Source organism: Pleurodeles waltl, chromosome 8, assembly GCF_031143425.1.
Source record: "Pleurodeles waltl isolate 20211129_DDA chromosome 8, aPleWal1.hap1.20221129, whole genome shotgun sequence".
NCBI classification, from domain to species: domain Eukaryota; kingdom Metazoa; phylum Chordata; class Amphibia; order Caudata; family Salamandridae; genus Pleurodeles; species Pleurodeles waltl.
The window spans coordinates 1,142,149,826-1,142,176,893 of record NC_090447.1 but is presented as its reverse complement, the minus strand read 5'-3'; the positions used below and the strand labels follow the sequence as shown (position 1 = coordinate 1,142,176,893).

Here is a 27,068-nt window from a genome sequence, read left to right as displayed (position 1 = left end):
CTTCTCACCTCCCCCTGCAGGAACTGTAACACCTGGCGGTGAGCCTCAAAGGCTCACCCCTTATGTTACAGCACCCCAGGGCATCCCAGCTAGTGGAGATGCCAGCCCCTCCGGGCACTGCCCCCACTTTTGGTGGCAAGGCTGGAGGAGATGATGAGAAAAACAAGGAGGAGTCACCCACCAGTCGGGACAGCCCCTAAGGTGTCCTGAGCTGAGGTGACCCCTCCCTTTAGAAATCCTCCATTTTGAGTTTGGAGGATTCCCACAATAGGATTAGGGATGTGCCCACCTCCCCTCAGGGAGGAGGCACAAAGAGGGTGTAGCCACCCTCCAGGACAGTAGCCATTGGCTACTGCCCCCCAGACCTAACAACACCCCTAAGTTTAGTATTTAGGGGCACCCCAGAACCCAGAAAATCAGATTCCTGAAACAAGAAGAAGGACTGCTGACCTGAAAGCCCTGCAGAGACGACGGAGACGACAACTGCTTTGGCCCCAACCCTACCGGCCTGTCTCCTGACTCAAAGAAAACTGCAACAGGGATGCATCCGACAGGGACCAGCGGCCTCTGAAGCCTTAGAGGGCTGCCCTGAACTAAAGGACCAAGAAACTCCCATGAACAGCGGCTCTGTTCAAATCCAGCAACAACTTTGCAACTTTCTTGCAACTTATAAAGACTTCACTCTTCCCGCCGGAAGCGTGAGACTTCACCCTCTGCACCCGAAGCCCCCGGCTCGAACTCCAGAGAACCAACACCACAGGTAGGACTCCCAGGCGACTGCGACCTCGTGAATAGCCCAAGACGACCCACCTGGTCCCCCACAGCGACGCATGCAGAGAGAATCCGGAGGCTCCCCCTGACCGTGACTGCCTTAACAAGGAACCCGACGCCTGGACCAAGCACTGCACCGCAGCCCCCAGGACCAGAAGGAACCAAACCTCAGTGCAGGAGTGACCCTCTGCCTAGCCCAGTCGGTGGCTGGCCAGAGAAGCCCTCCCTGTGCCCTGCCTGCATCGCTAGAGTGACCCCCGGGTCCCTCCATTGATTCTAATACAAAACCCGACGCCTGCTTTGCACACTGCACCCGGCCGCCCCTATGCCACTGATGGTGTGTTTTGTGTACCTACTTGTCCCCCCCCCAGTGCTCTACAAAACCCCCCTGGTATGCCCTCCAAGGACACGGGTACTTACCTGCTGGCAGACTGGAACCGGAGCACCCCTGTTCTTCATAGGCGCCTATGTGTTTCGGGCTCCTCTTTGACCCCTGACCGGCCCTGTGCTGCTGGTGTGGTAACTTTGGGGTTGCCTTGAACCCCCAACGGTGGGTTGCCTATTTCCAGGAACTTGAACTTGTAAGTGCCTTACTTACCTGACAAACTAACCATTACTTACCTCCCCCAGGACCTGTTGATTTTTGCAGTGTCCACTTTTAAAATAGCTTATTGCCATTTTAACCAAAACTGTGTATGCTATTGCTCTAATTCAAAGCTCCTAACTCACCTGTGTGGAGTACCTTGCATTTTATGTATTTACTTCAAATCTTGAACTTGTGGTTCTAAAAGTAAATTAAGAAAAAATATTTTTCTATATAAAAACTATTGGCCTGGAGTTAAGTCTTTGAGAGTGTGTTCCTCATTTATTGCCTGTGTGTGTACAACAAATGCTTAACACTACCCTCTGATAAGCCTACTGCTCGACCACACTACCACAAAATAGAGCATTCGAATTATCTAATTTTGTCACTATCTTACCTTTAAGGGGAACCCTTGGACGCTGTGCATACTATCTCTTACTTTGAGATAGTATATACAGAGCCAACTTCCTACTACAGTGAAAGAACAACAACAATATGGGAAGAAAACCTAGAAGAAAGAAATGGAAAAGGGAGGGTTATGATGGGGAAAAGAGGTGCCAGGGAAAGAGGTAGGGGTGCCTCGATAACCCCTAGTGAATATGAGTAAGAAGCACACAGTGCATGGAGGAGGGTAGGCGGAAGGCAGGTGACAGCATGCCATATGCGAAATCAGTTAGGTGTGAGGTCTGGGCGCGTGAGGCAAAGGACACTCAAGTATGCCGGACAGGTCAGCTCCCTAAATTCATCTGAGAGGAACCGTATACATGACCCCCATACCTTACCAAAATGTGGTAGTGTATTGGTCACCACTGCTGTCAATTTTCCATTCCCAGCAGTTCCCATAATTTGTGTAGCCAGTCTTGTCTTGTTGTATTGTGTCCGTACACCAGTGGGAGAGAAGGATTTGTTTGGCAGCACTAAGTGCTAAGGTAAGGGCTTGTCTTCTTGCTGATTTCAGGGAATAGGTCAAGGAGTTCAGAGGCCCCGAGAGAAGGTGGCTGGGCAATGTGGGGAGGTTGGTATCATACATCTCGCCTACGCTCGATAAGACTTCTGTGTCAGATTCTGAGGCAATGCTAGAGAAGATGTGTTAGGGTGCCAGTCTGATTACCGAGCCTCCAGCAAGTATTGTCCCCTCCTTCTTTCCACTGGGCCACTCTAGCTGGTGTAAAATACCAGTAATGTGCAATTTTAAGGAGCATTTCTTTGCCAGAGGCGCTGTGGGCAGGGGTGTAGACTCTGTGGAGGACATCACCCCATTCCTTGGTGGTAAAAGTGCACTCTCATTCTGTCTCCTATTGTTGCTGCGCCAGTGATTTAAAGCGCGCTAATGGTGTATTGAGGAATGTGTAAATGTCGGAGATGAGTCGCTTATGTAAGGAACAAGTGAGAAGCCATTTTCCAAAGGGTGTGAGAGGTCTATCTGTGTGGGGTCGGACCCGAGGCTGCATGACCCAACGCTAGATTGCAATGTACTGCCAGTATGCGTTAGGTGGAAGGCCATAGTTAGATTGGATTTGCACAAAATCCATGGGTCAGTTCATGCCAAAGAAGTCCCCATCCTTTTGCAGTTGGCGCCTTGCCACTGAGAGAAAGCAAAGCTATGGAATGCAGGGGAATAAGTCTGCATTCCCTATGATCAGTCTGCGGCGAAATGGGGATGAACAATTTCTGTGTGACTTGCACCTCGTCCCATACTCCCATCCTAGCTTGAAGTATTGCTGAAACGTAGAATCCCACTGGTCATTGTTGTTTTGGGAGCCATGGCGCCTTCCAGATATGAATGCCAGCCACAGCTTTATCTATGAAGCACCAATGCTTTCTATGCTAGGTCTGTACTACTCCACTATGTAACAGAGTTGTGCTGCCTGATAGTAGCATATCAAATGTGGAATGCCTAACATACCCCCGGTTTGGCAACTAGTGATGGGTCAGGGCCCCAGAAGTCACAGCACAGGGCTGGGAGGACAATGCACAGAAAAGATGTAGGGGCCCCTCTGCTGATTAAACATCACTAGTTGGTGACTGAGCAGTGTCCCCGTGCACTCCATCATGCCCCAGTCCGCTTCATGGCTATATCCCAAATCTGTCCATGTCCCCAGCAGGACCCAACACAGTGTCACCCCCTCTATTCTCAAGTGATGGTTGGAGTCTAGTTTCACCGATGCTGGAAGGGTCCTGCTTGCTAGTACCAGTGGGGATTTGTACTCACTGTAGCAGGTATGACTCTGTACTCGACCCACTACGCTGCCGCCATACACATCAGTGTCCCTCGGGTCTCGCTCTCGACGTTCGCTGTAGGCTTCAGGCCTGGAGGCAGCTCCCACAGCAGAGGTGAGGATATTCCCTTTAAGAGGAGGCAGGAGGGAGCAGTCCAGTGTTCCGTATCGAACTGCTATCAACAGTTCTGGCCGCAATCCTCAGTAGGGAGCCAAGGCCACACCTGGGTGATCAGCGTGCGGCTGAAGGAGGCAGCACTGGTCTGGTTCATCCCCAGGGCCGTTAATAAATCTGGACCCTGTAAGTGCCCGATCCGGTGAAATCAGGCGTCCTGCTTTTGCCAAAGGGAGGCACCTTGCGTTACAATGCCCTGGTTACATCGAGGCTGTAGGGTGGCATCAGGTTGCTTTTGCAACCCCTCTGGGCCGAGGCCTCACCAAGGTGGACATCTTGGCCGCATGGCTGTCCGTCTAACTTCGGTTCTGCAGGTCATCAGGGGAGCAGCGTCAGTCAGCAAGGGTCTGCTCCTCACATTTGTAGGACATGGCCAGCACCCAATGTGATTTAGTCGGGAAGGAGGCCAGGGGACCACAGCATCTGCCCTGATGTAGAGCGCTGATGGCAGAGCTCTGAGAATTCAATCTCGCTTTGGCACCAACTTGAACACGCCCCATGGATGAACTTTTTAGAATGTTTTGTGTATATACATCAAACAGCACCAATGTTATTAGTGAAACAAAATATGTATTTACTATAGTAAAATGTACACAAAATCTACAAATTAGAACTTGCACACCTCCACACACAGTGTATTCAACTCAGTAGCCACAATGCATTAACTATAACTTGCCACTCTATCATGCTCTCTGTTCTCACAAATAATGTGATTTGTGATGTCATTAGTGTTGTCAATGCTATAATGCTAGAAATTCAATAATATTAAAGGGTAGAAGCAGTGCATGGAGAAGGCTTGAGTTATAGTTATTGTATTTTGGCTACTGAGTTGAATTCTCTTTGTGGTGGTGCGCAAGTTATACAAATGTGAAGGTTTTGCATAAATTGTAAATTAAAATTATACCTTTAGAATTTCTAAATGAGTGTGGTTTAAGTTTTGTTTGTATAGAAAGAATAAATAAAGTTACAGTAGTTTAAAAGTGGTGCATAATTTATAAATTTAAGGAGTAATTATAACTTTAGCATTCTTAATGTTTGTGTATTTTAAGTTTGGTTTGTATAGAAAGAAAAAAAGAAGTTTTCCTAACCTTAACAAAGGTTTAATTCTTTTTCATTGAATTTGAATGTTTCTTTTTAAATAAAAATGGGTTTCAAAATGTAGAGTCCAGTGTTTTTGAGTGCAGAATTGTTAAGCAGAGTGTTGTACAGTAAAGTGCAGGAGGGTGTCAAAGTGTGTAGTGTTGTACAGTGGAGTAGAACAAAGTGGAGTAGTTCAGAATGAAGTAGCGTACAGTGGACTAAAGTGTCATATAGTGCAGTGGCGTGTTGTATAGAACAGTGACATGGATTGCACTAGAGTGGACAGGTATAGTGTAGAACCAAGTAAAGTGTTACAAACTGGAGTGGTATCTTGTACAGAGCAATGGAATGGTGTCTCGTAGAGTGTTGGAAAGTGTTGCAGAGTGGAGTAGAGTGTTGTGCAGTTGAGTTCAGGGTCATAGAGTGGAGCACAGGGTTGTATAGTGTAGAATAGGGGCACAGAGTGGAGTACAGTGTTGTGTAGTGTCACAGGGTATAGTAAAATCTTGTAAAAGAGAGTTGCATAGAGTGGAGTGGAGTGTGATAGAGTGGAGCATTGTAAAGTTGAGTGTTGTACAGTGCCATTGAGAGGGGTAGAGTGTTGTGCTGTGGAGAAGAGTGCAGTGAAGTGGTGTAGTATGGAATAGCATGTTGTAGATTAGAGTGTCTAGGAGTAGAGTGGATTGGCATAGCATACAGTGGAGTAAAGTGTTGCAGAGTAGAGTGGTGTGTGGTAGAGTTGAGTGGACTTGTGTGTTGCACAGTGCCAGAAACTGTCGAACAGTAAAACAGAGTATAGTGCCACCTAGTGGATAACAATGTTGTACAGTGGAGTGGCATGGATTAGAGTGCTGTAGAGTATGGTCGAGTGGAGTGCCATAGACTGTTGTAGAGTGAGTGGCATAAGGTAGTGTATAGTGGAATGGCATTGAGTGCGGAAGTGGAGTACAGTTGAGTAGAGTGGAGTAGAGTCTCATAGAGTAGACTATAGTAAAGTGGGGTGGACTGGAGTAAAAGGAATTGTGTAGAGTGGAGCAAAGTGTCGTACAGTGGTATAGAGTAAAGTAGAGTGCTTTACACTGGCACTGACAGTAGTAAATTGTTGTACAGTGTATGGCTATAGAGAGGAGTATAATGTGGTAGAGGGGAGGGGCATAGACTGTTTTTAAGTGGGGCACAGTGATTTTGAGAGGAGTAGAGTGGAGTTGGGTAGACTGGAGAGGCATACACAGGAATAGCAGAGAGTGGAGTGGAGTAGGGTACAGTGTAGTGGAGTAGAGGGGGATAGTGTTCAGTGGAGTGACATGCAGTGATGAGGCTTAGAGTAGTGTAGCATAGAGTGGAAGCGCATAGAGTGGAATGACATACATATAAATAGTGCAGAGTACACTAGCATAGAGAGGAGAGGTATACAGTGGAATGACGTTGACTGGAGTAGCATAGGCTGGAGTAGTGTACAGTGGAATAATGTATAGAGGAGTGGTGTAGAGTGTAGTGGCATGGAGTGAGGGAGAGTGGAGTGGCATACAGGGGAGTGGCATACAGTGGAATAGCAAAGTAGAGTAGCGTACACTGAATTAGTCGAGTGGAGTAGCGTACAGTGGAGTGGCATCCAGTAGAATAGTATACAGTGGAGTGGTGTACAGTAGAGTGACATAGAGTGGAGTGGACGAGACTGGAATAGCTTACTGTAGAGTGGCGTATAGTGGGCATAGAGCCAAATAATGTAGAGTTGAGTGCTGTAGAGTGTAGTTGTGTACAGAGGACTAGCATATAGTGGAGTGGCATAGAGTGGAGTGGGTACATTGGAGTGGAGCAGCGTACTGGAATAGCATACAGTACAGTGTTGTAGAGTGGAGTAGAGTAGAGTGGCATACAGAAGAACTGAATATAGTCAAGTGGCAAAGAGTGGAGTAGCGTAGAGTGGAGAGGCATAGAGTGGAGTGAGGTAGAGTGTAGTGGCATGTAGTGGAACAGAATATAGTAGAGTAGCCTAGAGTAGAGTTGAATAGCATATAGTGGAATGCTGTACAAAGGAGTGGAATAGTGTAGAGTGGAGAGGAGTGGTGTAGAGTGGAGTTGCCTACAGTGGAATAGTGTAGAGTGGAGTAGCGTATAGTGCAGTGAAATAGACTGGTATGGCTTAGAGTGGAGTGGGTCAGAGTGGAATGGGGAAGAGTAGAGTGGGGTACAGTGGAGTGGCATACAGTGGAGTAATATACAGTGGAGTGGCATAGTGTGGAATAGAGTAGACTAGAATGATGTAGACTAGAGTGGTGTAAAAGGGAGAGTGGAGTGGCGTAGAATGGAGTGGTGTATAGTGGAGTGGTGGCAAGTGCAGTGGTGTAGAGTGGAGTGTGGTAAAGTGGAGTGGCATACAGTGTAATAGCATGCAGTGGAGTGGTGCGGTATGGAGTGCCGAAGAGTGGAATAGCATACAGTAGTTTAGCGTATAATGGAGTGATGTAGAATTGGATGGTGGAGAATGGAACAGTGTATTTTGGAGTGGCGTACAGTGTAGTGGCATAGAGTAGAATAGTGTAGAGCGGAGAGGCATAGAGTGGAGTTGCATACAGTGGAATAGCATAGAATGAAGTAGCAAATAGTTGAGTGGCGTAGAGTAGAGTGACGTACAGTGGAATATTGTATAGTGGAGAGGCATACAGTGGAGTAGCATAGAGTGGAGTGACGCACTGTGAAATAGCATATAGTAGAGTGGCGTACAGAGGAGCTGTGTATACTGTAATAGCATAGAGTGGAGTACAGTGTAGTGGCTGACAGTGTAGTGGCATAGACTGCCGTGATGCAGAGTGTTGTGGCATACAGTGGAATAGCGTGTAGTGGAGTGGTGTAGAGTGCAGTGACAGAGTGGATTGTGGTAGAGTGGAGTGGCGTACAGTGGAATAGTATACAGTGGAGTGGCATAGAGTGGATCAGGGTACAGTAAAGTGGCATATACTGGAGTAGTGTGGAGTGGAGTGACGGACAGTGTAGTGGCGTACACTGGAAAAGCATAGAGCGGAGTGGCGTACAGTGGAATGGCATACAGTGGCATAGCGAACACTGCAGTGGGGTAGAGTTAAGTGCTGTAGAGTGGAGTGGCATACTGTGGAATATCGTAGAATGGAGTGGCATAGAGGGGAGTGAGATACAGTGTTGTGGCATACAAAGGAATAGCATAGACTGGAAAGGCATAGAGTGAATTAGGTTACAGTGGAGTGGCGAAAAGAGGAATATCATACAGTGTGGTGGCACACAGTGTAGTGGTGTAGAGTAGAATACTATAGAGTTGAGTGTAGCAGAATAGAGTGGGGTAGAGTGTAGTAGAGTAGACGGTAGTGGCACACATTGTAATAGCATACAGTGGAGTGCAGTACAATGGAGTGGTGTAGAGTGGAATGACATTGATTGTAGTGTTGTAAAGTGTATTGACATAGAGTGGAGTGCCATATAGTGGAATATTGTAGTGGAATGGTGTAGATTGGAGTGTCGTTATAGTGGAACAGAGAAGTGCACAGTAGTGTAGGCTGGAGTGGCATACATTAGAGTGGCGTAGAGCAGAGTGGCATAGAGTGGAGGGTTGTACAGTGTAACGGTGTACAGTGAAGTGGCATATAGTGGAGTGGCGTACATGGAATAGGGTACAGTGGAGTGATGTACACTGAAGTGGCGTATAATGGAGTACCATTCAGTAGAATAGTGTAAAGTGTAGTGTCGTAGAGTGGAGTTGTGTACAGTGGAATAGCGTAGAGTAGAGGGGCATACAGTGGAGTGGCGTAGACTGGAGTGGTGTACAGTGTAACAGCATACACTGGAGTGGTGTAGAGTGGAGTGGTGTACAATGGATTGGCGTAGAGTGGAGTGTTGTACCTGAAACAGACATAGCGTGAAAGTGGGTGATCAGATGTCAATGTCCTGTGGCAAGAATATAAATTATGAAGTAGTAGCAGGTGTAAATAGCTAAAGTTATAACTGTGAAAATACTTAGTTATATATTGTGCTGTGGTATACTATGGTAACTTTGCGGTATACTGTGCAACATACCAGTGGGGAGGCAGTATGTGATTGGCTAATAGTTGCCTTTATAAAACGTAAAAGGCAACCATGTTGTTTCCAGCACACTTTTGCTGGGTTCTGAGTTAGGGCCTTACATAAGTAGTGAGTTTTATTGTTGTTCCCTAACAATTACCACTTTATTAAAATGGTAGAGAAATGTATTGATATTTACCTACAGTTTATGGAAAAACAAGCTTTAAAAAAAAAAAAAGTACTGCAGGGGTGGCTCCTCTGCAATGGCTGAGGAATGTCGCCCCATAGCCCCCCCCCCCCCCCGGCCAAGAGCCAGGAGATGAAAAATGAAACAATAGTTCCACTGTTGTTTTATTTTTCATCTGCTGGCTCAGCCAGCAGTACAGGGAGAGGCAGGGCTGGGCCACGGGAGATGGGAGATGGGAGATGGGAGGTGGGAGGTGGGAGGGGGAGGAGGAGAGAGTGCAACTAAGTGCGCATGTGTGCTTGGCCAGCCGTTTAGGCCGACCAAACACACATGCGCACATAGGTTACTCCAGCCATGCTGTGTTGAACAGCCGAGTAGGAGAAACTGCATAGATCCCAGGAACTTCAACAGATTCATTTATTTTTGACGTTAGGCCCCTGTTCACACTGGAGCCTTATTGAGGCAGTTGCCACTCCCATGGATGTATGTCCCTGCATAACTCTTCTCTCCTTCCAGGTTCAGCAATCAAAAGTACAAGATGTGTGCTCTTTAGTGCAAAACAGTGTAGTTTATTGTAACCTACACTAAACTGCATTGTTTTGCCCTGCAGTATGCTCTCCTGTATGTCGATAGGACAGAAAAGAGTGCTTTTGTAATTTGGTGTAAATCCATTCAGTAGCTTTAGAGTTATTAAAGAAAAAGGATTTATGTATATTTAGGGATGCAGAGGGTTTGTGGATCCCAGTGATCTCAAAATGAGATCTGATAGGCTGCCTCCACTTCAACCAAGAAGTGGTGGTAGCGATCTTGGTACTATGACTCAGTCGAGTCCTAAGAAAAAAAGGGAGAAAAAAACCAGAAGGGGACAGGGTAGGAATACCCTGACCCCTTAGGCCTGGTGGTGGGATCCCACAGGGACCCTGCCGGGGACCAAAAGTGTTTTTTTTTTTTACTTTTCCAGAAATTCACAGAGGATCAATGGATATGCTCGAACATTTTTTTTTAAAAAGCAAATGCGTTTACTTTCGCTTGCCTTTTTGGCCCCTTGGATGGGCAAGGTCCCGGGAGGAAATTTCATTGATATATTAGGGGGAGAGGGTGCGCGTGGTCCCCCTCCCCAGGCCGATTACGGCCAGGGGACCCCATCCTTCTGGGCCTGGCGCAATATGTTCCAGCCAGGGGACTCCATCCCCTGGGATTGGCCAAATTTGAAAATAGGGAGGGGGGCTGTACAGCTCTTCTCCGGGGACGATTTCAGCCCTGGGGACAGCCACCCCCTCAGGCCCCACCTGTGTCAAGAAAATGGAGAGGGGGCTGTGTGGCCCCCTTACCCAGGCTGTATTCATCCCCAGGGGCCCCAACCCCAGGGGCCTGGCCATGCACACAAAAGGAAGGGATGCCCCAGGGCTGGCTCCAACCATGTCCCAGGGTGCTCACCCTTGGGAAATAGCAGTTTCCCTACTCACACTGGTGCAGGCAGGGAAAACTGTGTTTCCTGTCACTTGGCGGGGGCAATTTCAAAGCTCCTGCCAAGTGAGAGGAAACACTAAGTTTGCTCCCAGCAGGCAGGAGCATGAAAAAGCAGACTTTCCAACTGTTTCCCTGCCTGCCTCAGATGAAAAAATTGCTCCTGCCCGCAGGGAGCAGCATTTTTAGCTGCTCCCTGCAGGCGGGAGCAATGCCGGCTCCTGCTGGAGGTAGGGAGCAGGCTGGTGCATAGGGGGCATGGGGGCTACCCCCGCAGCCCCCCACATAGAAGCTCTGTGTGCCCTGGCTGGACTCCAGGGCACCCACCATTTGCTGGTTGGGCCATGGGTGATAGGTCCCCGGGGACCGATATTGGCACAGGGAGGGGGGCTGTGCCCCTCTCCCAGAGTCATTAAGGGCCATTGGGACCCCATTACCCAGGGCCAGCTCCAGCCATGTCCCGGGGTGCCCATTCCTGGGAACTACTGGTTTCCCTACTCGCACTAGTGCAGGCAGGAAAACTTGTGTTTGAGCTGTCACTTTGCGGGAGCAATTTCAAAGCTCCTGCCAAGCGAGAGCGAATACCAAGTCCACTCCCAGCAGGCAGGAGCATCAAAAAGTGGCCTTTCCAGCTGTTTCCCTGCCCGCTTCAGATGGAAAACATTGCTCCTGCCCACATGAAGCAGCATTTTGAGCTGCTCCCTGTAGGCGGGAGAAGTGCCAACTCCTGCTGGAGGCAGGAAGCCGACTGGGGCCATGGGGGCAGGCCATGTACAGAAGCAGTGGGTGCCCTGACTGGGCTCAGGGGAACCCACCATTTGCTGGCTGCGCACTGGGGGATGGGTCCTGCATACCCTTCTCCCCTTCATATTATCTCTGGGCCCCGGGAGATGGGGTTCCCAGGACCGAAATTGGCCAGAAGAAGGGGGCTGCGCTGCCCTCTCCTTAATTATTCATAGAATAGGCCCCAAGGCATGGAGTCCCTGGGGACAATATTGACCTGGTTAGGGGGGATGCATGCCGCCTCCCCCTTCTAAATATGGCTGGACCCTGGGAGATGGTGTCCCTGGAGCCAGAAATTGGCCGGGGGGGCCTGCATACCCCATTACCATTTACAATAACTTTGGGCCCTGTGAGATGGGGGCTGAAATACAGCCCGGGGAGGGGGATCATGTGCCCCCCACTTTCTAAATATGGCAGGAAGATGAGGTTCCTGGGGGTCCGAAAGCGGACGGGAGAGGGGAACTGCATACCCACCTCCCACTTAAAACAAGGCCAGGCCGCCTGGAGTTGGGGTCTCCTCCCGTGAAAAAATTTGTCAGACTCTGGGGAAGGGGTCCTCGGAACCAATCGGTGGTGCATGGCGTGGGGTTGGCTGCATGTGGCCAGGCGGCTCTCTGGCCAACCCCCAAAGGCAGCCAACCCTGGAGGGGGGCATGCGCCTTTACAATGCACTGCTAATTACCTCACATATTACACCAGTCATAACATCTTCTATACTATCATTGATAATATAACTGCAATATTTGCAGTAAAGTTATTGATGAGAAAACTGGGCATGACATGGGCACAAGTTATAGTTACCTTAGGGCATGAGATATGGGGCCAGATGTATAAAGAATTTCGTTTGCGCGTCCCTAATAGCGAATTTTAAGAAATCGCTATTTCCGGCACGCAAAATGTGATGTAACAAAATCGGAAATAGCGATTTCTTAAAATTCGCTAATGCAATTTGCGACGTCCAAATACTGAATCACAAAAAAAATTGCGATTCGGTAATTGAAAATCGCAAATTGCGAAAACGGTCATCTGGCACAGCCTGATGACATCACAAGCAGGAAGTGAGTCAGCCCATGCTGTTTCCAGGTACCACACCCACAGGAGCAGTCAGACAGTTACAGACCAGCCCTAGGGAGCAAGTTTGTGAGCAAGCTAGGACCTAACACCAACATGGCCAATGCTGGTAATGGGAAGGAGAAGGGAGAGAGGAAGAGGAAGCTGAAATTCAGTGAGCAAGAATTGGAGGTGCTCACTGAGGAGGTGGTCAGGAGCCATGACCGGCTCTTTGGGAAGAGCTCACTCCAGGTACCAGAGAGTGAGAAGAGGAAACTTTGGGCTGACATCCAGACCAAAATCTGCACAGTGGGGGTTGCGCAACGCTCGGTGGAAGAGATACGCAAGAGGTGGTACTACCTGCGTTCCTGTGCCAAGGAGAGGGTGGCCAGCAGGCTAAAGGAGGCAAAGAGCAGAGGAGGCGGACCATCCACCCATACACCCTCCACCCCCATGGAAGACCTGGTGGAGTCCACACTGCTTCCAAAAGCTGTCAGTGGGGTCACTGACATTGACACATCCGGCACACCCAGCACCAGTAAAGGTAAGTTCAATAATGATATGTAACCCCATATGTGCATGTACAAATGCCCCTTAGGAAATAGCAAGTAGTGCAAAGCATTGTGATAAGTAGTCCATTCCACATCTTACATGCGGCACAACAATGCCTTATGGGAGTGGTAGTCCACAACCCAGAGCTGAAAATAGCACATAGATAGCAATTAAGTATACCGACACACAGAAGAACAAAACACACAGTTCATAGTGATACGACGTAAGTGTACATTTATTACCATTGTGCCACATTTGGTGATACATACATAAATGACATGCTGCACATTGTTGTTGCAGATGGCTCAGGCCTAGCAGCAGCAGAATGTGCCAATGTGGGGGATGCAGAAACACAGCCTCTGTCCGACTCTAACACCAGCGAGTCATTGTGTATAGCACCAATCAGACGCAGGGCAGGGGTATTAACTCTCCATGATTTGAACCAGGACTCTGATGACATGCCGGATGAAGGCCACACACCACCCCCAGAAGTTAGATCCACAGGAAGGCAGCAGTCCCTGCCCCAGCGTCACTCAACTCCACGCAGGAGGCCTCACGATGCAGGCACACAGCACACAGATGGAGGTGAGGGCCCATCATTCTTTGGTGGCCTTGAAGCGTCCATGCTAAAGGTGCAGCGCCTGCAATACAAAAACATGAGGGCAATGCACAGGCAGTTGCAGGCACACAATGCCAATATGGGGGGGCTGCACAAGCAAATGGAGTGTCTGAATGCAAACATCTGCAAGCTGCATGAGGGACAGCAAACAGCTGCGGATAACACCAAGGAACTGACAAATGCCATTGAGGAACTCTGTACTGAGATCAGGCATGAGCGTGTTAGCCACCGCAGGCGCGAACGGCAAATCATGGGAATGTTCAATGGCTATTGCAGATCTGTAAATCGTATTGCTACATCAACTGCCCTGATATCACGGCGTGCTGTGGCCACACAGGTGGAGCAGCACATAGCAGTCGGGATGTTGCCCAGGGATTGGTGCAAATAACCAACGTCCTGGATGCTATGCTGACAGCATGCAGTGCTACACCCAGCGAACTGGGAGTTGGGGATACTGAGGAGTCATCTAGTCTTGCAGTGCCCGTGATGGATCCTAGGCGTCGCAGTGCCAGGCATAGTACTGCCTGTGAGCCTGAACCAAGAGGTGCCGGTGAGGCTACTGTGCATTCAAGTGGAATGCGTGGTCGTAAGAAGTGACATTGAGGGCTACAGGGGACTACCTTCACATGTAGCAATACAGTAAACTATGATGATAATAGTGTGACACTGTTAATGGCTCATGTCTGACTCATGTGTATTGCTTTGTCCTAGTGACACGTATGTTACCTGAAGTCAAGGTAATAAAGTTGAGAACTATCGGAATACATGTCAGTAAGGTGGTGTTGTCATTACTTACATCTGAAATGGTTGTGTGTGATGTCAGCACGCCTTTGCCTGCCCTCTGCTGCACTGGTCCTGTCTGCTGGCTGTAGGGGTGGTATGGGATCATCATCCTCATCTGAGTCTGGCTCCGATATTTCCACAGGTATTCCCCTGGTGGTAGCTATATTGTGCAAAATCGCACATGTGGCCACTATTCTACAGGTAGTGTCCGGGCTGTACTGTAGTGCCCCTCCACTTTTGTGGATGTACCGGAAGCGACTCTTCAGCAGGCCAAAGGTGCGCTTAACCACATTGCGGGTTGCCCTGTGTGCTGAATTGTATCTCCACCCTGCTGGTGTTGCAGGATTTAGGTAGGGCGTCATCATGTAGGTGCGCACTGCGTAGGCACTGTCTCCTGGAAGGAACAGACGGTAAAATGAGTAGCTGTGCCATGTGACGTTATACTGCCATCAATGCAACATTGTAAAGTTGGAAATTACCCAGTAGATATCCTTCACCAAATTCCCCAGCTAGCAGTCTTGTGTGAATCCCGCTGTGGCGAAAGATGATCGAATCATGTGTGCTCCCTGGGTACCCGGCCACGAGATCAGTTATGATGTAGGAGGCATTGCATATCACCTGTATGTTCATTGAATGTTGGTATTTACGGTTGCGGTACACATACTCTGTGGTCGATGGTGGACAGATTGCAACATGTGTCCCATCTATGGCACCTAGGACTTGGGGGAACTGTGCTATCTGGTAGAAGTCTATTTTTGTCTGCTGTATTTCTTGTGGGGTGTTGGGGAATCTGATGTACTGGTGTATCCTGCTCAGCATGGCATTTAGAAATGCATTGAAAAATCTGGAGACAGCACTCTGTGATACCCATCCAGCTGCTGCTATGTCCCCTTGATATCTCCCTGAGGCAAGTAGGTGCAGGGAGCATAATACCTGCACATGGGTGAGTATGCTATTGGTCCTGTGTGTTGTGCGCTGCAGTATGGTTTGTAGCTCAGCTATCAGGTCAAGTATCATGGCTGAGTTCAACCTGTACTTCTCAAAAATGTCCTCCTGATTCTGGTCAAAAAGGGTAATGCGCACTCTGAAAATGCGGTCCTGTCTCCTCCTCCCTCTCCTCAAACCTGCCAAGATCCTCCTTCTCCTCGCCATGACGTAGAGTGCAGTCATTGTGGAAAAGAGGCTGAGGCATTCTGGTCCTCTTTATATAGGTTGCACCTGGTTACCACCTGGTTTCAATCCGTGGTAAATTGCATGTGCAAAAGGCCATTCTGCGAATATTAGCAATTTGCGATTTTTTTATGCATCGCAGTGCGACATGGTTTAGCGTGTCGCAATCTGCGTATCGCAATTTGCGACACAAAATACCGAATCTGTATTGGCAAGTCGCTATTCGGGCTCGCAATTTGTGATATACAAATAGCGATTCGGTATTTCATGTCGCAATTTGCGATACGCAGATAGCGACACACTAAACCATGTCGCTTTGCAAAAAATCACTATTTTTGCGATTCCTTGTTTTTGGCCTGTGAATGACTTGCATACATCGCAAAACACGTTTTTGCATTCGCAAACGCACGATTTCTGTGAATCGCACTGTTTGCGAATGCAAAAACATTTGATACATCTGGCCCATAGTTCCTTGAGATAAATCTAACGGCTGAACTTCTAAGGTTTTGTGTGTGTAAATTCTGAACGTAACTATAATGTTGCTGTAACCATTGTTTTTTTTTTGTAAATTTATAAGGGAGGTGTGTGTAAAAATCCAAAAGAAGGAAAACCACTGCACTCTGTTTCACCGAATAGCCAATATTTTATTCCAAGCCAGAAACAAACAACCAATGTGTTACAACTCCAAAAGAGTCTTGTTCACGGTTGACAAGTCCCTCTTTCAATACCATTATATGCTGTTTTCTCAGATAGCCCATAATGAGGCATTCTGGGACATGTGGTTCCAAAAGAGGAAAAGGGAGAAAGCATAGTTATTTTTCATAAAGTACACATTAAAAACAAACAAATAAATCAGGCAAAAATGGAAATAAAGAGAACTCAAATATGGTGACACATCAGAATAATTTATAAATCCGTGCCTCCTATAAGACACAGACCATTCTATCACAAAGCCAAACATAAGAAGCAGGAATCCTAAATTTAACATAGTTGGTATTATATTCCAAACTACAAAGAGAGAGCACCAAGATATAACTAGATCATATTCAATATATCTCTGTTATCTCGTGTGTGCCTGTAACTACAGCTACCCCACTTGTTTATAGTGGCCTAATTTGCACCTTTGGTTGTGGTAAATGTTTGAAACTGCATAGGTCTAGAAGGAGACTTTGGATGGCAAATGGTTGTGAGAAAGATGAAGTCTCCAGGATGGTAGTAAGTTTGAGTCCACCTGTATGTAAAACATTCAGGGCACTAGATGGATCTAGCGAGCTAGTGAAAAAATAATTTTCATTGCCACTCTATGGCAGAGAAAGTGTTAACATCCGATATACAAACCTTACTAAGTTTCGCTTCTTGGCTAGAGCACTATATATTGATAAATTAATGTTCACTTGCAGACTAGCATGCTAGACACTGATAAATACAATCATATAGGTAGTTGTCCTTAGAGTAATCACCACCAACCTGCTATTTGTTTTTCTTGGTTACAATTATTTTGCAGACTTGTGTATCAACTGGGGGTTGCACCATCTAGCCGATGTATGTTATGCCAATAACTTGTTTTCCCTTTATCTCTAGCACATGCAGGTTTGCCTCCACCTTAAAATGCCACAAGCATTACTGCATACCCGTTAACTTCTTCACTCAAAAATGCAGTCGTTTAAGAGGGTAATCTCTTTAAGAGGGTCATCTCTTTAAAGTGAATGGATAATTAACACTTTACTCCCTATTGAAGTCTATGGAGGCATTTTGTTTGTCAGATTGGTGAATAGAAATAAAAAGAGGGTGATGTCTGCCCAAGGTCCATGGAGGCATTTTGTTTTGCACACAGGAGAATACACACCAAAACTTTAAAGATTCATTTTATTTATCAGGCAAGTGCACAGAAGTAAAACAATTATTGGGAATGGCAATAGGCCTGCTGTTGGGAGCCAGGCTTTTGGTTTATTCAATGTGTTTGTTTTGTTTTGTCACGTTTTTTGCAAAAATGTATCACTGGTGAAGCTGCTGGGCCATCAACATCCAAAAAAAATGGCTAAAGGCAGGAATAGTTTTGTTGGTCTCAAAAAGCAAATATTGTCATAGAGGCGCTGGGTGTAGATGTGCTCTTTGTGAAATGATGTCACTCACAATGTTCTTAGGCAAACACAGAAATCGGTTGTCCCATGCCATCATACTGTATGTTAGAGTGGGATGAAGAATAAAGTGAATGGTGCAATAAAAAACGATAGGTGCAGATAAGTGGCTGAACGCCCATATAATTATATTATACCGATAATGCTAGTGAAATGAGAAGGTCTTGGCTAATGCCAGCCCTAAACAAGGTAATGCCTGCCAGAAACGGGTGAGTTGGCACATCTGTCTCGAAAGTGAATGTTAAATGTTAGATGTCGGATAAATATAGTGGTTACTCAATCTTGAACAGTAATAGTTTATTCAATTTTCTTTCGCTAGAACGTGATATTCATTATAGTTCAAATATATACGGATGCACATAAGAAAACGTAGCACGTTTTAAATTGAGTACATTGTTTTTACTATAGCACATATTAACGTTACAAGCATCATTAACAACCTCTGTTATTGCCGTGGCGAAAACGAATCATCGACCCATATTGTGTGAGGAGACGATAAAATGAACTGAGAGATAAAATAATCAGACGAACTGGACGTGCAGATATTATACGGCGATGTTGATATCTGATGAGAGTGGTATGCCAAGATACAACAGGCTCCGTGGGGTGTATCATGGGGGATACGATTCATTAATTGTTGTACTTCTTAACCAAATGAATGACCCTATTTAACTGATATATCAAGCCGGGTTGCGGAGTCAACGCTCGAATATAAAGGAACCAGCGAGGTCACCTAGGTAATCCTACTCAGGTCAGGGCCGGCTTTAGCGCTGGAGGCGCCCTGTGCGGCTGTTTTTTTGGCGCCCCCGACCCCATGACCACCTCCTTGGATTTAACCACTACCACCTGGCAAATGTGCTCCTCATCTCTCCACATCAAATATAGTTCTGTTCTTTGCAGCAGGTACATTAATCCTCTACGCTACTTTACATCGAGTCAGAGCTGCCGCTAGACAAAACGCCCATCTCTACCCCTAGCAGGAACATCAATCACAAGAGAATCTTGACATTTTAATTGTTTCCTGAAGGCTGGACGCACAAGGAACTTTTCAGCTGATGCTTTTAAATCGCAAGTTTTGAAAAGCACAGCTTCCCCTAATACAGGCGCGCACCGGGTGCGGCCGAAACGTCCCTAAAGCCGTCCCTGACAGCTTCTGAGCACCACGATGACTCGCTGAAGGGCTAATGCGCGAACCTCTGTTCGAGGCCTCAGCCCGCCTACTTCAAAATCGAAACCTAAATCTCAAGGGCTGGGCAGGGGGCGTGGCTCGTTCTCCCGCTCGGCTGCTTTCAGCTCAGTCTTCCTAGGAAACGAAAGTGGCCTGCAGCTAAACGCTTGGGAGCTTTGACAGAAATAGCTGGTCTTATACTCAGTGCGCAGCTGGCTGCGCATTGAGGTATCCGCTCCCTCACAGCTTTTTTTTTTTTTGCACTCCCTGGATGCAGATTTGCTTCTCGGTCGTGCTCCCGAGCTAGCACCATGGGCCCGCGACCTCAAAAGGAAAAAGTCAAGGGCGCCTGCGGCTTCTGCCACCACCGTGAGCAGACCCTGGATAGCGGCGTGCTATATAAGACCCCCGACGACGAGGTGGCAGCTCACTTCAACTGCATGGTAAGAGCCCGAGGCGCCTTGTGCATTGTCCCGGATATTCCCTGCCTTTCAGGCGCTGTCCCGGCATCCCAGCACTTTTAAAGAAAGGCACATTGGTTAAAAAAATGATGTATGCCCACATTTCCCTCGGGTAACAATGAGCACACTACGTGCAAAATATTGTTCTAAAGCATTTCCTGCTGGGCTGCCTTACCCTCATCCGCGCAGCATTGTAGCAGGCGTCGAAGTGCTGTGATCAGCAACTGAACGCACTTAAGGCCAAAATTACTTGGTTTCATCACAGGGCGAGGGGTTTATTTCTTAGATCATTGTTTACAATATCCCTCGCAGGTTTTATCATTTACTTTCTAGAGCTTGAAGGTTCAGTTTAGCATTCGAAAAGGATGACTACGCATCCCAAAATCCAATTAAAATCTACACTGAATTACATTGTGTCATGGGAGCTCCACAGTATGTTTTTTTTTTTCTTGGGCTTTCAAAACCATCTGAAAAAGCAAGTCCATAGGCACTAAAACGCTGCTATCTTTTGTCTTTCCTGTGTCTAGTTTGATTTATAACTCTGCGGAGGTGTGCAGTCACGTGCCAGAGATTTCGCTATCGGAATCTTTCAGTGTTTACGGTTGATACCAGTCTCTAGTTTAGTTTTGAAAATCTGGTCACCTTCGCCTGCACGGCGGGTCTCGCATCACCGCACAGTTTGGCTATGTTAGAAGAAGCTGAATGCTACACATAGTCACTACCCTGTGGCGAACGGGATGTCTCTAGAATTGTTTAGGTATGAAAGAGTGGCGCTCAAGCATACATGTCAACGCAAACTCCTTTTGGAGGGTGTAGTGTTGCCGCATGGCTGGATTTTTATAGACGGGATAGGTATTTTAGTGGTGAAGCCGAAATAAACATTAAGAAAATCATTTAAAGCTGGTATTTTTTTCTGTTCATTTGTACAAACGTTGCACAGTAAATATAGAAAGAGATAATTTTTAGATGTGTTTTTTTTTTAGCTGTCTTAACGATCATTGCTGATAATTAAAATAAACAGACAGAAAGGCCATGTTAAAAAAAGTATACAGATGTTTTTATATTAAGTTCTGTTTAAGTATCGTGTCTGGGCTGTTGCAGAAGAATGTATGACTTTACCACGGATGCCTTTACCACACATGTCCTGTAAAACACACAGATACATTCAATGATAAAACAAAGGTTAGGGATAAGTTATAGTTAGGAAAACTTTATTTATTCTCTTTGTAGAAAACCAACTAGACAAACATTAGGAATGCTAAAGGTATAACTTAAATCTATCATTTAAGTGCCACCTACAAATTACTATAAATTGCACACCTACGTATCCGGTGTTGTCACTGCACTCGCTGTTCTACAATAACTCGCACCTTCTCCTTGTGCTATCACAAATTATGTAATTTGAGATGTCATAAGTGTTGCTTTGAATGCTATCATTTCACATGGTATAAGTGATGTACCATGAAAGGGTAGAACCAGTATTTTTCATTTTTTTATCATTTATTTTTGGTACCATGCATTCCTGAGACAGTACTGCTGTACTCTGAACTTTAAACAAAATTATATAGAAACTAAGAAACCTATAAATATTTTTTCCTCTGTATCATTTAGGGTGCACTATACCACAGGAGAGGGGATAGCTGCATGAGCAATATGCTCCTAAAGTGTCTAAGTCTATTCTTAGACATTGTAAGTACAATGTGGCCATATTAAGTATATGGTCTGGGAGTTTGTCAAAACGAACTCCACAGTTCCATAATGGCGACACTCAACACTGGGAAGTTTGGTATCAAACTTCTCAGAATAATAAACCCACATTGATGCTAGTGCTGGATTTATTAAAAAATGCACACAGAGGGCATCTTAGAGATGCCCCCTGTATTTTACCCAATCCTTCAGTGCAGGACTGAGTGGTCTGCGCCAGCCTGCCACTAAGACAAGTTTCTGACTCCCTGGGGTTAGAGCCTTTGTGCTCTCTGGAGCCAGAAACAAAGCCTGCACTGGTTGGAGGTGCTTCATACCTACCCCTTCAGGAACTGTAACACCTAGCAGTGAGCCTCAAAGGCTCACCCCTTTTGTTACAGCACCACTGTCAGGAATAAGGCCAGGCATGGTCTAGGTCTCGCCCGAAATTCCACTGCGCAACTCTGTGGCGCTTTATGCGCACCACTGGTCATCCCCGCTTGTTCCAAGAATGGCCATCAGCGTCGTCTGCCCTGTGGTAAAGCTCACGTAGCTGCAGGTTCAGGGCATTGGTGGTCAAGATGCACTTATCAGTGTTATCCTATGAAAGGACTACATTTCCCATGTTTTTAGAGGCAGCGGCCATCTTGGGGTGTGGCAGGCCTATAAATCCCAAGCATGTTGCTCACTGATTCTGCTGTTCTTCGGTGCTGGGCCTGCGTCTCCCTGGCCTGACCGGGGCCAGGCTGCGTGCTGGAGAGGAAGGCAGGCTGGCAGGCCGAATACCTGAGAAAATTACAAGGACTTTCCCCAGACCCACCTAGGTGCTTGACCGGGGCCAGGCTGCGCGCTGTAGTGGTGAAGGGGTGATAGCATCACCAACGATGGAAGCTGATGCCTTGGCTCACCCCAACAACACCGAAGACATGGTATGGCACGCAAAGGTAAAGAGAGGACGCGACTCATGCCAGAACTCACCGGAAAAAGCCCCAAAGCTTGCTCGCGCACCTGCCGGAAGCTCCGCAATCCCAACTGCAAACCGCTTCCAGGTTCTTCAGAATGCCCAGGACAGTGACTCCCACCCCCAGGACCATGAGTCTACTGAACCTGAGAACTCTTCAGGTCCCACAAAGCGACTGCGGATCCCTCCCATCATCCTGAAAAACTTAGCCACCCACAAGGTCCTCGTTGAGTTACTGGAGGAACACTGCACCTCCACGTTTACAATCAAACCCCGGCAAGACCACGCCAAGATCATACTCACCACACCAGACGACTACAGGATTGTGACCAGCATACTCACGGAACAGAAAATGGAATACCACACCTTCTCATTGACCACTGTAAAAGCCCAGCGTTTCGTAATACGGGGCCTCCCAGCAAATGCATCCCTTGGGCACATCACTGAGGATTTAGCGGAACTTGGACTTCCAGTTAAAAATATAACACAGATTACCTCGCCGGCGGACACGAACAAGAAATTTCCCTTGTTCATCGTAACTCTGTCGCAAGGCCATGATGGGAAGCCAGCAGACCTCTCAACAGTCACACGGCTCTGCAGCTGTACCGTTACCACAGAAGCGCCTAGAGGGAAACGGGGCCCAATAATGTGCTACAACTGCCAGCGTTTGGGGCACACCTCTACATTCTGCCATCAGAAGCCAAGGTGTGTACGCTGTGGAGGTGAACACACCTCCAACAAATGCACCAGGAACCGAGAAACCGAACCAGCGATATGTGCAAATTGCACAGGAAATCACCCAGCAAGCTATCGCGGCTGCCCCTACCTGCAGAAGGCAAAGAAGGATGAACAACGCAAGCAACTCCCCCAACCACAAAAGGCTTCTCGACACCCACCAGCTGCAGCCCAGGGTCACAGGAAGACTAACAACCACAAACCCGAAACGGCACACAGGATCACAATTCGTAATCCAACCAACACCCATAGTGAAGCTCGCGTGGATGGAAGGACTTACGCAGAAGTTACAGGACCCAAACAAGACAGCCCACCACCAACAACTGCCCCGGGACCAACCTGTGAAACAGGCACTGCCATCAACTGGCAGGAACTCATCATGAAGATCGCGAAAACAGTCGCAGACATGAATATCCACCCTGTGGTGACAATGGTGGCAAATCTCATCGCCGGACTTTTCCACAGTGAAGAAAACACCTGCAATGGCAACTAAATCTAAAAGAAACTCCCTCCTTCTTGATGTGGAATGCCCACAGCATTCAGAAGAAAACTGCAGAACTCCTGCACCTGATGGAAACCATGGATGTGAGTATAGCGCTTATCTCCGAGACCCATCTCCAAGGAAGCCAGAAGCTTAACCTAGCTAACCACAGGGTGTACCGCACAGATCGCGCCACTGGAGCCAAGGGCGGAGGAACAGCTGTGATTGTCAGCACAAAAGTGAAGCACCACGAGATTGCACTACCACCAGTGGGGAGCGTTGAAGCAACTGGGATCCAGATCCAGACAACTGCAGGACCCCTACGACTGATTGCGGCCTACTCACCCCCAGGCAAGCTATGCCCAAAGGACCTTGATGCTCTACTGGACCCCAGCATCCCAACAATAATTGGAGGCGACCTTAATGCCAAGCACCAGTGCTGGAACTCTCGCACTGCAAACAGAAAAGGACACGCTCTACTTGCCCACTCAAAAAAGGTGGACTTCGTAGTGGACGGCCCGACTCAACCAACACACTATCCAGGCTCTGCGCTGCACAAACCGGATGTTCTGGACATAGTCGTCATGAAGAATCTCTCCCAGTCTATGGAGCTGGAAACCCTAACGGCGCTGACGTCTGACCACAACCCAGTGTTGATTACAGTTGGAGACGTGCTTGAAAATCAGCAGCAGGGCCCCAGGCACAACTACAAGAAGGCAGACTGGAGCCTATACAAGAGATGCCTCGAGGAGACACTGGGCCCTGGTCCCTTACGCTGCATCGAAGACATTGATCAGGCGGTTCACCACTTCACAGCTGCAGTGCACACTGCTATTGAACGCAGTGTTCCCAAGCAGAAACCCCAACGCTGCTCCATCTATGACCTCCCAAATGGCATCAAGAAGTCGATTGCTGACAAGAATAGAGCCCGGAAAGAATGGCAAAGGAATCGCACCCCTGACCTGCTGAAGAAGTACAACGAGCTGACAAGACAGCTGAAGATGCAAATAAGTCAGCACAGAGGTGAAAAATGGGAAGCAGCTACGGCTAACTTGAAGGACTCTGACAACTCTCTCTGGAGAATGACCCGACGCTTGACTGGGAAGAAGGAACCAAACCCTCCGATACAAGGAAAGATTCATCTGGCATGCAGCAACAGGGACAAGGCTGAGGTCTTCGCTGACACGCTGGAGGCATCCTTCAGGCCAAATCAGGCAAGTAAACTGGCAGCAGAAGTCGAGCAAGAGGTAGCTAAGCACCACCTGGAGTACCCGCCAGAAAAAGAAGCCACAACCATAGAGGAATGCTCAACTGACGAAGTACTGACCCTGTCAAAAACACTGAAAAACGGCAAGGCCCCAGGAAAGGACAAAATAGTCAACCACGCCATCAAGATGCTCCCAGATGCCGCAGTGGTTCGACTTACAGAGATATTCAACGCATGTATGCATCACCAGTATTTCCCTAACTCCTGGAAAGAAGCAAGAGTTGTTTTCCACAAGGCTGGGAAACCACTACGAGATCCTGCAAACTACCGCCCCATAAGTTTGCTATCTGGACTATCAAAACTCTTTGAGAGATATCCTCGCACGTCTCATGGACTTTGCGACAAGCGAAAACCTCCTTGCCAAAGAACAGTTTGGGTTCCGGAAAGAACACTCAACAAATCACCAACTTCTCAGAGTAGTGGACATCATTAGCCATGGATTCAACATCAACAAATCTACTGGAGTAGTCTTTCTGGATGTAGCCAAAGCATTCGATCGAGTATGGCACAAGGGACTACTTTACAAGCTTATCAAGCTCAAGTTTCCAAGCTACCTGGTCAAGCTGCTATCTAGCTACTTGTCAAAACGGACCTTTCATGTGGCGGTACGAGAAGAATGTTCAACATCACGCCCTATTCTTGCTGGAGTGCCTCAGGGATCAATTCTTGGACCATTCCTCTTTAACATATTCACAAACGATATCCCAACGGACTTAAAGAAGACTGATCTTGCTCTTTACGCCGATGATGTTGCAGTCATCTCCCAATCCTTCAGCGAAAAAGAAGTGGCTAAGAACCTTAAGACATCGCTCAGCAGAGTCTCCGAATGGTACAGCAACTGGCAGATCACCCTGAACACAAGCAAAACTACAGCAACATTATTCACCAAAAAGGGTAACAGGAAGCATCCCCAGATCCTACTCAATGGAGAGTAGATTAAATGGGAAAACAGCAGCTCCTATCTGGGGGTGACTCTGGATTTCAAACTCAGCTGGAGGAACCACATAGAGAAGGCTTGCCAGAAAGCAACAACAAAACTGGTTGCATTGTACCCACTCCTGAGGTCCAAGTCAATGCCTATGCAGAGCAAGGTACGTGCAATCACTGCAATAATTCGACCAACAATGACGTACGCTTCACCAGTTTGGAGTGGCTGCCGCCCGCAGTATCGGAAGGACCTGCAGAGACTGCAGAGCAAGGCCTTACGGATCGCAGCAGGTGCTCCTATCTTCGCAAGAACAGCAGACCTCCACAGAGACCTAAGCGTTGAGATGTTGGATGACCATCTCCGCAAACTCAATGAGGCATTCTACAAAGGATTGGATCAAAAAGAAAATCCACTGATCAGGAAACTTGCTGACATTTCTGCAAACCCATTTGACCGCTACCCGCGACCCATCACAGAGCTAACCTTGTGAAACTGAAAACAGCAACTCGGCATCCAAAACTCATCACTGCCTGAAGGCTGGAGACTCGGCAGGAATCCAAAACTAATCACTGTCAGAAGGCAACCGCCTTGACAGGCATCCAAAAACCCATCACTGACAGATGGCTACAGCCTCAGCAGGCATCCAAAACTCATCACTGCCAGAAGGCATCTTGAAAGACAAAGACAAGACTCTGGGATAAAACCTTGCTGAGAATCCTGCAAACCTACTAGACCGCTATCTGCGACTCATCACAGTGCTGACCTTGTGAACAAACTTCAATTGTGACAAAGTGTCACACACCAATAAGAAAATCGAAACAGCGCCGAAAAAAAAAAAAAAAAAAAAAAAAAAAATGAATGTGGAGTAATGAGGCTACTGCCTCGGTATCCAAAAACACATCACTGTCAGAAGGCATCTGACAGACGAAGACAAGTAGACTCGAGCATGTTGCTCACTATTTTGAAGACTTCGGTGCAGCCAGACCTCGTGGAGGTTTCTCTGGAAAAGTCCAGAGTTTCTGAATGGCAGAGTATCGAGTCCATAGTGCATCCAAAAACGAGTAGGTCGTACTCGTAGTGGTACGGCCTTGCTGAATCCAAGACTGGAGGAAGTTAATACTTCCAAGAGGTAACGCGCTTTGTGCGCACGTGATTTGTGGTGTTTCCGTTCATAGATGTAAAGCACTTTTTTGGCTCAGTGATTTAAAGCGTTTCAGTTCACAGAGATAACGCGCTTAGGCACATGTAATTCATGGTGTTTTCCGTTCACAGATCTAAAACGCTATTTTGTCTTAGTAATTCAAAGCGTTTCAGTTCACATAGATAACGTGTTATGTGCACAAGTAATTCAAGGTGTTTCAGTTCCCAGATATAAAGTGCTTCAATTCATAGAAGGAAAAGGTTCTTGGCACAATGATCTAAGTGATTTAGATTACTTAAGTAATACTTCCAAGAGGTAACGCGCTTTGTGTGCACGTGATTCATGGTGTTTCCGTTCATAGATGTAAAGCGCTCTTTTGACTCAGTGATTTAAAGCGGTTCAGTTCACAGAGATAACGCGCTTAGTGCACATGTAATTCATGGTGTTTCCTTTCACAGGTGTAAAGCGCTCTTTTGGCTCAGTGATTCAAAGCGTTTCAGTCCCACAGAGATAATGCACTTAGTGCACATGTAATTCATGGTGTTTCCGTTCACAGATATAAAGCGCTCTTTTGGCTCAAGTGATTCAAAGCGTTTCAGTTCACAGAGATAACGCGCTTTGTGCACATGTAATTCAT

At 47.2% G+C, this 27,068-nt stretch overlaps 1 protein-coding gene across 1 annotated transcript in view; it reads left to right on the top strand.

The window, feature by feature from the left end:
• Window positions 1-27,068, top strand: part of SETDB2 (SET domain bifurcated histone lysine methyltransferase 2) — a 1,110,478-nt gene that overhangs the window by 613,370 nt on the left and 470,040 nt on the right. Inside the window, exon 17 of the mRNA XM_069203525.1 lies at window positions 19,003-19,217. Within this exon, the coding sequence (XP_069059626.1) occupies window positions 19,003-19,217 (215 nt within the window). The remainder of the gene's footprint in view (window positions 1-19,002; window positions 19,218-27,068) is intronic.